Below are 12,045 nucleotides of genomic sequence, written 5' to 3' on the forward strand. Positions count from 1 at the left end.
AGCATTTTAGTGGTGAAAAAGAAAATATTATTGAATTTGCTTTCTGCTCCTACTACGGTCAAAACACTTGCTGTTGCTATCTCTAGTGTACATAAAAGGACAGACTAGATCTTGCCTGATTTAAGATAAGGTTTCTTTATAGTTTACATCTAAGAACTAAGAGGGTCAGAGAATAGACAATTCTGCTATAATATACTTTCTTAAAAATCACTATGCAGAATTACACAGTGAAAACCATAGGGCTTATGGAGAAATGAGATTAGAGGCACAGCACTCAAAAACTTTGTCAGTGCCATGTAAGAAAAGATAGGAACCAAATGAAAATGGTAGTACGGTTTTATACCTGTTATGTGATTAAGACATAACAAATAGTGGTCACCTCCATGGCCCAGAGCTCCTGCTGGGCCTGTGCCTTGGTTCCTACCAGGATAGGCTGGCAAAGTCCACAGCCTGGGCCAGCAGGCCATGGGGAGGGGGTGAGGCAGATGTAACTAGGAGTGGGGTAGGGGGATAAGATGCATGGGTTTGAACCAGCCCTCCTCTGCTCATAGTTCCCGCTGTATCAGATAATAAATATCACATTTTACTTTGAAAAATACCTGAAGTTTGCTTGTGGAATTGAGCCATGTAAGGGTTGATGCTTGTGAGTTATTGGGAAGTAATGGAAGAAGGGTTCCCTGAAATCAAATGGAAAGTTGTGATGGAAAATGCAAAACCATTATCTAATATATCAATAGTGCTGGAAAAAAATTGAATTTTCAAAACAAGTGTTCTAGCAGAACTGACTATACCTAGACCTGCAGTCTGGCCTTAAATCCTAAAAGTCAGGTTTGGCATATAGACAGACTACTCTGGGACATGGAGCATGGCAGAGGACTGTTTGTATTACCTACATCCTCCTTGTAACTATTCAACCTGTTTGGATTTGGTTTCATGTCATTTTCATAGGCAATTGATATTAATCAGTAATCAAAACCTATGCCCACAGTTTATAGCTAATCTGTGGAGGGCAGAGCCAAGATGGTGGAGTAATAAGGGAAAAGTACAGTAAAGGTTACCGCCTCTCCACCCTTAGCCAAACTTTCCCAAACAAATCTAAAAAACATAGCAGACCAAATCCTGATGGGGAAATTCAAGTAAAGAAAACCACAGTGAGTCATTTTTAAGGACCAAGTTGGCAAAGGGAGATAGAGAAAGAGGTCCCCAGATGGGTGTGACCTGGAGCATGCCTACACAGAGTGCTCCAGCACAGGGAGAGGTTGTGTGCTGGCCCAAGATGAGGTCCCAGACTCATGCAGATGCCATTTGGAAGCTTTGTCGCTCACTACCCAGTTCTGGGTCACAAATCCAAGGGAATTCTGAGGAGAGGACCTGCACCCAGGGGTAGTGTCCTGGGGTAAGGAGCAGTTTAATGGCCTAAGTGTGACACCCATAAAGAACTAAATTCACAAACAAGTAGCAGAGGTGTCTCAGACTCCAGGAGTAGAGTGAGGTCTCATTTCCAACCTTTATCTCAGTCTGAAGCCTGCAGAGGAATAACAAACCCAGAAGGAGCCTGTAGTTTTGTCACTGAGCCAACAGAGTTTCACAGTTAGTTAACAGGGTCTGAGTTGAGCAGCAATCTTCTGCTGCTCAGACCCAAGGTCAGGAACTTGAGGAGCTCAGATCACGAGACAGCAATTAGACTTAGCCCCTGGATTAGACACTTTGGGAGCACTTGATAGTTCGCAAGTACCTAGATTGAGCAGTTCCTGGGATCCAACACTCAACAACTCAATAATACAACACTCAACACTCCAAGAAAGCAGCAACAGGACTTGCCTAGACCTCTCTCCACAAGTGCTCAGAAAGTCGGCAAGTCAGAAAGTAGGCAAGAAGAATGAGAAAAATATCCTACCATAAGTGACAGGAGAGCTTGGAATACAGAAGTCAAAAGATGTAGGCTTACAGCCAAGAATAACTTACCCAGGAAAAATGAGAATAGTCATATGGAGGAATAGGGGAAGGGGAGGAACCTTTAAAAAGACTTCCAATCATTCCTGATGAAAAGACCAGAGTGGTATAGGAACTTTGAAGCTCAAATATGAGTTAAGAGAAACATAAAAAATAAACATGTTTAGTCATAAGGGACTGAACAAGGATAAGCTGCTTCCATTTAAATATGGGGAAATGATACATGTGTCCCCTCTGAACCCTATAATCATCATAGGCCATAGAGTCAAATTAAACAAAAGGCCTGGTGGTGGTTCTTTTATGCCTTGATAGTGTTAAGAAGAATGGAAAGGGAGGGGAAGAGGAATACACTAGGGGTAAGGGAAAGGAATGTTAGGGAAAAATATCTCACATATTTGTGGTGTGCAGGTAGAAACACATACAAGCAAGGAGGAATGGTGGGGAACAGCTTATACTTGAACTCTCATCTAAACTGGCCAAAGGAGGAAGGAGCACACAAACACACAGTCAAGTACAGAAATACATTTCACTCAACAGGAAAATGGAAAAGAAAAGGGAATATAACGGGGGGGGGGGGGGAGTAGCTCTAGGGAGGGTTTAGTCCTAAGCAAAACAAACTTTAACTAAAGAGATACAAATATATTTATAGCCCTTTTTGATGTGGCAAAGAATGAGAATCTGAGGACCTGTCCATCCATCAGGGAATGGCTGAGTGAGTTATGGTATATAAATACTGTGAAATACTGTTATGCTGTAAGGGATTATGAAGGGATGGCTTCAGAGAAGCCTAGAAAGGCTCAAATCAGTTAATGTAGAGGAAAGTGAGCAGAACCAGGGAAACAATTTATACAAGGACAACAATACTTGTAAAAGAGAACTTTGGAAAGCTTAGGAACTATGATCAGCGTAATGACCAACCATGACTCCAAAGGACTAGCAATGAAACATGCTACTCACCTCCTGATGGAGAGGCAGAGGACTCAGAATGCAGAATGTGCATATGTGTACGTGTGGGTGTGGGTGTGTGGATGTGTATGCATGTGCAGAATGTGTGTATATAATGTGAGGCAGCTAGATGGTTCAGTGGATAGAGCACTGGGCCTCGAATCAGGAAAATCTGAGTTGAAATCCAGCCTCAGACACTTGCTAGCTATGTGACCCTGGGGAAGTCACTTACCCCTACTTCAGTTCCTCATATGCAAAATGGAAACACAATGGAGAAGGAAATGGCAAACCACTCCAGGTTCTCTGCCAAAAATTCATGGGATCATGTGGAGCCGGACATGACCGAACAACAATAATATATATATATATATATATATATATATATATATATATATATATATATATATATATATATATATATATGTACATATATGTACATATATATATACACACATATACATAGTCTGTAAGTTTTTTCATTTCCAATCTATGACTATCTAGAGATATGTATATGTGTGTATATAAGTATATATGTATATATATATATATAGTTTCATTCTGCACTCCAAGTCTTTCTAGTCTATAAATATAAGTATACACATATATACATGTATGTGCATAAATGCATATGTCTTTTGAACAGTGATTATATATGTGTGTGTAAAAAATTTCTTCCTTTCAGACATTTCCATTTCAGACATATAGAAATTTGTTTTATTTGACTATATATGTTTATAACTGGGGCTTAATTTTACTCTCATTCTCAATTGTGATGAATATGGGAGGAAGAGAAAATGAAACTTTGCTGATTGAAAAAAATCTAATTAAAAAAAATAGCTAGCCAGTGGTTTTTAAAGCACAAAGTTCATTCATTCATTAAAGCACAAACATTCATTATAAAAAGGATCATGCCATAGCTATTTTTAACAACAATATTGCTAGCAGCTGCTGTTCCGGTGTAAAGCCAATAACACCAGCACATAGAAGGGCTGCTAGCACAAGTTCTTTGACCTGCTTTTCTAAAGGAAAGTAACTGTAAGGGGTTAGCAATCTTGCTTTAATTAAACATACAGATATCACTCATTTAGTTCAGGGGAAAAAATGAGCACCCTGAATTTAAGAGCAAATACAAACAGAAATTTCAAACAGAGGAAATAACACAAATCAATAGACAGGCTTCTAACTGTCTGACCATAGCAATACATACATAGTTACCAGAGAGAGAGAGAAGCACCATCATCTGGATTTTCAAAGCTGAGGTGGGGAGGCTCCTTAATGGCTACCCAGAGTCTCATCCGGCTACATCACATGAACACTCTTCAAATGAATGCGCTCCCAAAGCAAAACCTCACCTCAGAGTACATGTACTGTTTCCAATCAATGACTCTGGATTCAATCAAAGAATCTTGATTCAAACAAAGGCAAGACTCAGTCAAAGGTACTTGATTGCCTTAGTGCTGAGAAGCGCTCCAAAACAAAAAACAGCAAAAAGTCCCGCTTTGCTTGCCCTTACAGCTATCCAGAAGGCTGTTCAGATATTGCTGTAATTATAGTTTGTGGACCTATAATCTATAAGTCTACGTCAGGAGGAATTACAGTTCATGGAATTAATTACTATGTTAGTTTCTTGGGATGTGATGCTAACTTTCTTTCTAAAAATGATTCACAATTAACTCAATCTTTCATATTTGTAAAAATGGGGGCAGGACCACCAATCTATTTCATGTGTTGGTTTGTTGTGAGAGAAAAATGAATAAAATTAATAGTAGAAGACCAAAAAGATGAAATACCACAGAAAATTATATTGATAACATTCCTCTTTATTCTTGGGAATTGCTGTACTCCCTTTAATGAGCTGTCCTTTAATAAATCTATATCAGAATGAATCAGCATGTAAACATTATTATTAGAGAATTTCAATAAGTCCTATCCAATGATTTTAAAAATTCACATTTGGATAAATGAAATTCTCTACGTGCCTTAGTTTTGCATAGAATAATACATTATTTAATCTCAATTCTCTTTCATTTTTTGTAGTTTACATTTCTCATACATAGTGCTGAATTATGTGGTATAAAAGATGCATCTAAGCTCTGTTTCCATAGCAAAGAATTGGAATCTGTGGGGGTGCCTATTGAAGACTGGCTGAACAACGGTATATGAATGTGGTAGAATACCATTGCATTGTAAGAAATGTTGAAGGGATGGTTTAGGAAAAACCTGGGAAGATGTGTATGAACTGATGCAGAGTGAAGTAAGTACAACCAGGAGAACAATTTTTACAATAACAACAGAATATGAAAATGAATAACTCTGAAAGTCTTGGGAATTCTGATCGACACAATGACTAACCACAAATCCAGAGAACTCATGATGAAACAGACTGCTCAGTTCCTGATAATGGTCTGAGCATTCAAAATTTACATATATATATAAATGTGTGTATATATACATATATATGTATATATAAAATTTTGTGTATGTATGCGTGTGTGTGTGTATGTGTGTGTGCGTGTTGGACACGGTCAATTGAGGAAATTTGTTTGTTTAACTATGCATGTTTGTAACGGGATTTTTCTTTTCTTGTTTTCACAATGAGAGTGGGAAAGGGGGAGAAGATAAATCTTCATTTAAAAACATAACATTTAATGTTATTAACACAAACACACACATACAGATCTAATAAATGAGGATTAACAACCATCTTCCAAGAATAAGAAAGTTGGGTACTTATAGCTATTGTACTGGATTCAATTATAGATCTATTAGAAGCAGTGCTAGATAACTAACAAAATAAAAGGGGTTTTTGTTAAAACTAGATTTGCACGTGATACGTGTGCAACAAAGACTCAACCTTGTTGTATGTCCTAAAGACGTTAACAGAGCAGCTTAGTAGTAGTCCTTTAGAATTACCATATTTCCCCCCTGCCAACCTTTCTGAAAAATTTGGGGTCTTATCCAGTGGCTGTAGATTTTTTTACTTGAATTTTCCTCTTTTTTGCGCTTGTTTTTGCACGTACTATTGTAGATTTTTTTACTTGAATTTTCCGCCTTTTTGCGCTTGTCTTTGTGCTCATTGTTTCTCATTTGTTACCGGTATATTGGGTTACATTTTGCTATGTTCTGCCCAGAAACGGCTCAGAAAAGATTTTTGTACAGCGTTGAATTCAAGTTAAAAGTGATCCAGTTTGCAAAAGTGAATGGAAATCATGCTGCTGAACAAAAGTTTGGTCCTCCTCCAACTGAGAAAACAATCTGAGACTGGCTACGGGAAGAAGAAGCCTTACTGAAAACACCACGGCTGAAGAAGGCCGTGAGAGGCAAGAGTGAAGAAACCAACTAGAGGAGAAGTTTGTACCCGGGTGAAAAGATCCAGGGATGATACCAAGATTGAGATCGTTGTCAAGTCATTTAAGAAGTGTGGCATTTCAAATGCCATAGATGGAACCGAGGATGAGGCAATATATGAAGACGGTGATTCGTCCTCAAACGCAGAGGAGGGCCAGCTAATGGATGGGAGTTTTGACAGTGATGAGGAGTTGTATGAATTTTATGATGAATAAAACTTGAGTTCAATAACTTTATGTAATACATTTTTTTTCAAATTTTGGGCCCCAAAATTAAGGTGCGTCTTATACATGGGGAAATACAGCACTCACTTGGACTTCAGAATGTAAAAATCAAGGCATGAAAGAAGTAATTGTAAGAAATGGGTGGGGGGGAGGGGTTTTGTTTCCACAGAATTAAAGGTATCCCTTTCCCCCTCCCCCACACCAGCTTTAGCAGAAACCAGGCCTCAGATCAGTCGGGTGAAAGGTCAGAGGCTTGTATGTGTGATTTAAATGAGCCATTTGAGGAGAGCATGACTAGGCAGTCAGGGGTTGTATTTGGCCAATGAAGAGCCTGGCGGGAGATTCAAAGTGAGAGTCTATAAAAGGATTGGCATCCATCTGAGTCCTTTGTACTTTCTCCTGTACCCTGTACAGGGGAGGTACCCATTTATTCAGGGGGAATAAATGTAAATTATAATTAAAATGTCCCTGGCTTCCCATTGAGTATTGTTTATTCCTAGACAATGTAAGTATATTTCTAACAATGGACTGGGAAATTTTGTCTTCTTATTGTTTCATTGGCCAAATAATCTGGTTGCGCATTGTGCAACAAATTTTGAGAAGCCATGTCAGACTTTGTAAATGCTCCCATACACACATTAAAAGCTTAATAAGAATCACATCTCAGAAACAACATATCTGAAGTAAAAGTTGTAGCAAATATGGCTCCAATCAACAATTCTCTTCAATAGCCGTTTTGCTGTTTTCCCGGGTTTCATGCTTTTCTATTTATGTAGGACTTTCCCCCCTTCTCATCTATTTTCATTCTATGTGAAAAAACCAAAGCTATTTAGGCCATTAAAAAAGGGTGGGGGGATTTTTTTTAGAAGAACATGATAGCTGTCTTCAAATAGCTAAAGAATCTTCATGTGAGAGAGAAATTAGAATTGGAAATATTTTTCTTGGCTTCATGGGACAGAACCAAGAACATTCTTGGTTGAAATGGATGAAAATTCCAGAGAGGCAGAATTTGGCTCTGTATAAAGGAAAAACTTCCTAACAATTGGAGCTGTCCTACAGTGGAATGAGCTACCTCTGTAAGTAGTGAGATCTCCAGACCTGGAGCTCTTCAAAAAGAGACCAGATGACCATTTTTTAGGAAATGTTATAGAAGGGATTTCTACACAGGTTTGGGTCAGGTCTAGGTCCTCTGAAGTCCTTTCCACTTCTGAGCTTTTGTTCTTTTCTCTCTTACCAGGGATGACATTAACATTAGGTAGGAAAAGCTTCCTTCCACTCCTTTTTGTGCCCCCTTACACTGAACTGCTTCTGGTGTTAGCTGGAGAATGGCAGACAAATGTAATAAGCATTTGGCATTCTTTACCCAAACGGTTCATTATAAGAAGTCATCCTGTTTGTTTTACTGCCATAATCAGCTTACTTAGACTAAGGCTAAGTACAAAACCGCAAGTTCTCACACTGTTGGTCATGTTATGGGGTGGGGGGAAAAGTTATGTAATTGGTCTGTAAATCATAACCAGGTGATTTCGTAATATGCTTGTAATCCAGGAGCACAATTCACAATTCATGGCTAAATGCTCCTACATCCTTCAAAGGCTTTTCTCCATACTATTAGAAAACACATATGGCTACATGACATTAATTTAAACCCTTTATAGTTGCATCAAACTTAGAACACTTGGACAATCCTTTTGGCAAAGCAAGAAAAAAAGCACTTTAATGCAGTCACATTGTTCTCATATGAGTAATCGCTTTTCCTACAGAATGGAAACCAACTGTTTCAACACATACTGTATCATCTTCTTGATGCACACCAAGGAGCTCCAAATGAGTGGACCTAAAGTGACCTAAAGGACCTAAATCACCAAAAGTGATTTAAAGCAAAAGCCATTTATTACATCCGTGGGAATTCACAATTTGGAAATGGCCATCTTCACCTCTCTCTTTAACCCAGTGGTTCACTGGTCATAGTCTGTTGGGAACCTTTCTGAAAAGAAAGCCTGCCCAACTGTTGCCTGGCTGGCATAATTCTGAACAACTGCCTTTTTAAAAGCAAAGATGGGAGCTGTGGAGGTCCATCTTAAAGGTTCCTCAAGCTTTACTTGGAACTTCTTTGAAATACTCTTCTATTGCAATGTTGGAGACTCCTCCATGCCAGTTCTGAAGCCACACATTTTCGACATTCATTTTCATGAAAAACCACTCATAATGACGGGGCCACTTCCTCATCACTGGATGCCTGTAAGAACAAAAGAAAATACCAAGGCACAGCTATTTCTCCTTAAAGTGTTTTTGAATTTTCTTTTTTATTATGAATTTAATCATCACACACAAATATTTCAAGATACCAAGGCAAACAGATTGTAAATTGTGAACCTCCCATTATTACAGTTTTTTTAAAAGCATATATCCATCCATCTATTACATTTGTGTCCCCTTTCTATACTTCTTTTTTTCTTTGTCCTTTTAAAGATGTCTTAGTAATGCTCTTTTATTTGTTTGGCTTTTTGGTTTTTTGGGGGCAGGGCAATCAGGGTTAAGTGACTTGCCCAAGGTCACACAGCTAGTACATGTGTCAAGCATCTGAGGTCAGATTTGAACTCAGGTCCTCCTGACTCCAGGGCCGGTGCTCTACTCACTGTGCCACCTAGCTGCCCCAAGTAATGCTCTTTTAAAATTCAAGTTTATACATCTATTTATCTCTCAATCCACTATGTACTATCTACCTCTCCATTTCTGGGTCTTATTTGTATCCCCATTCTATGCTTCTTTTTCTCTTTCGTTCTATAAAAATGTTTTATTAATGCCCTTTTTATATTCATATCTATCACTACCCACTAACCCACATTTCCTCCCCTCCCACAAGTAGAAGCCCTCCCTTGTAACAAATCCAGAGGAAATCAACACACTGGGCCAGGTCTAAGAAGGTGTGTCTCCATCTTTGTCTCTAGTCATGTGAGGGGAAAGAACTTTGAAAGGCATCAGAATTCTGACCAATTTGCCTATTTCTTTAAATAACATACATGTAAGTAATTGATTATAAACTTGAATTTAAACAATGAATCAATTAAAAAGGCATGTTTACTGTTCACCTATTTTAGTATTTCAAGCACCTGCAATTTCATCAGTGTAGATATTCTCTCTGCTGATGAGGTTTGTAATCCCTTCATGCCTTAAGAGATAGTCTTCATGAAAATGTTGTGGCTGAAAAAATTGATCAGTCCTTGGTCAACCTCTGCAGATAAGCCTCTCTGTTTTTAGCTAGGCCTATGACCTAATGATAGACATACTTTGTCTCAAGGTCCCTATTCAAAACCTTTCCATTTTGGTAAACCTTCAGATCAATTCGCCAAACATTTAAGTGCCTTTCCTGACTTCCCCTGCCCCACTTAGTGCCTCCTCCCAACGTAGAAATTTTGTTTTACTTGTATATATTTTGTATTTCCTTATATGCACACATGTTATTTCTCCTGATGGAATAGAAACACTTTAAGGTCAGGAGCAATTTTTGTCATCCTATCCCCAGTATCTGGCACATATCAGACAGATGCTTAGCTATTTAAATACTTATTGAGTGTCTGGGCATAAGTTGTTTGATATTACTTTTTTCTTTTTTTTTTTTTGATTAACATGCATTTATTTTCTCTTATATCCCCCTTCCCACTATTGAGGAAGAAGAAAGTACATATGTATATGTGGGTACACACACACACACACACACACACACACACACACACACAAGATTAACCAAAAGAAATTCCCTCATGAGCCATAATCAAAAATGTAAGACTAACTCTGAATCTTGAATCCATCACCTCAGTGTCTGGTCATGATGGGTAACATTCTTCATCACTGATCTTCTGTCATGGTAATTCATCAGGGTTCTTAAGTCTTTCAAATGTGTGTTGTTTTTTTTTATAAATTGTTTTTCCAGGTTTTGTTCACATAATTCTGCTCTGGTTCATGCAAGTCTTCCCAGGTTTCTCTAAAACTATCCTTTTAAAAAATTTTTATAGCAAAATGGTATTGCATTAAATTTATATATCTTATTTTATTCAGAGTATTCTCATACCCCACCCCTCCCCAGTCTCCAATTCTTTGTTCCCATAAAAAGTACTGCTATACACGTAGGCCCTTTTCTTCTTTATTTGATCTTTGGAGCCTACTGGAGATAATGCTGGGTCAAAGCTGGTCCACAATTCAGTAACTTTGGGGACAAAGTTCCAAACTGTTTTCCAGAATGGCTGGACTAATTCGTAGCTCAACCAACTGTTTTTCCACAAGTTCATTTTCCTTTTTTTGTCAGCTTTGCCAGTCTAAGGGGTATTGGGTAGAATATCAGAATGTCTTTAATTTGTATTCAATTATTAGTGATTTGGAGCATTTTTTCAAATGCCTATTGATGGCTTTGAATTATTTCCTTGAGAACAGCCCGTTCACATCCTTAGACCATTTATCAACTGGGAAATGGCTCCTAGTCTTATAAATTTGAATCAAGTCTTCATATGTCTTGGAAATGAGGCCTTTTCAGAGAAATTTGCTGGATATTGCTATTTCACATGGTATGTACGGTAGGGATGAGTGTTTTCCGTGTACTTAGAGCAAAGGTTTAATTTCTAAGGTTCAAAATCCATCTGTTCTAGGTAGTGTGGCTGTGAACTGCTCCACATAATTCTTTAAGCTCAGTGCTGTTGGGGCTGCTCATTCTGGCCAGTAGTGCCAGCCAGGTAACCAAGAACAATTTGGTCATCAGGAAGGCAAATCATTAAAGGAAAAGGTGGAGGCTATTTATAGAATGGTTCTTTTTTATTGTGAGCCTGGGAAATATGAGGCCTGTCCAAAATTAGGTCTATTTGCATTCATCTAGATGGCTTTGAATAATATGCCTAACATGTTTTGACAAGAATAAGAGAGAGCCATCATTTTCATTTCAAAGCAAAGTCCAGGGGCAGTTTGTTCTTTTGACTCAGCGCTCACATTTTCAGGAAACTTGCTTTACAACTTACAAAGCACTTCCTCATCTAGGAGGTACGGAGTACAAGCATTTATAGCCCTAGTTTACAGATGAATTAGAGTCAAATAAGACAACAAACAGCTTTGTTAGGATGCAAACCCAAGTCTTCTGGGTTTTTTTTTTAGTATCTTTACCATTGTACTGCCCAGTCTCTCAAGCATGTGGCAACAGGCAACTGAAGGCTTCTCTGAAGTCAACATAGGATCCAAGATTTAAAGCTATAAGAGACCTTAGAGGCCAATATGTCTAACCTTATTTTACAGGTGAATTAACTGAGGCTAGAAGAGGTTAAACCACTCGTCCAGGGTCACAAAGTGAGTAAATGTCTGAAGCAGAATTCAAATGCAAATCTTCCTGGCCCCTATTCAGCCCTCTATCTACTAAGCCGCCCAGTTGACCAAGTCCCCCTCATTTTACAGATGAGAAAACTGAGGCCCAGAAAATGGAAGTGATTTGCCCAGGGTCACATAGAGGCAAGATTCCAACCCACTCTCTTCCTATTATACCAAGAATGGATATTAAAAAGTAGTACTTGCTCTTTATTTCTTAGCCTCACATGTC

The 12,045-nt window shown here is 38.4% G+C and overlaps 1 protein-coding gene across 1 annotated transcript in view; it reads right to left on the bottom strand.

Moving 5' to 3' along the window:
• Nucleotides 1-8,089: 8,089 nt before the first annotated feature.
• CREG2 (cellular repressor of E1A stimulated genes 2) overlaps nucleotides 8,090-12,045 on the bottom strand; it is a 50,408-nt gene continuing 46,452 nt past the window's right edge. The window contains exon 4 of the mRNA XM_036757236.1: nucleotides 8,090-8,709. Coding sequence (XP_036613131.1) covers nucleotides 8,562-8,709 — 148 coding nt within the window. The 3' untranslated portion in view covers nucleotides 8,090-8,561. The remainder of the gene's footprint in view (nucleotides 8,710-12,045) is intronic.

The sequence above is a fragment of the Trichosurus vulpecula genome, chromosome 4, assembly GCF_011100635.1.
Source record: "Trichosurus vulpecula isolate mTriVul1 chromosome 4, mTriVul1.pri, whole genome shotgun sequence".
Lineage (NCBI taxonomy): Eukaryota > Metazoa > Chordata > Mammalia > Diprotodontia > Phalangeridae > Trichosurus > Trichosurus vulpecula.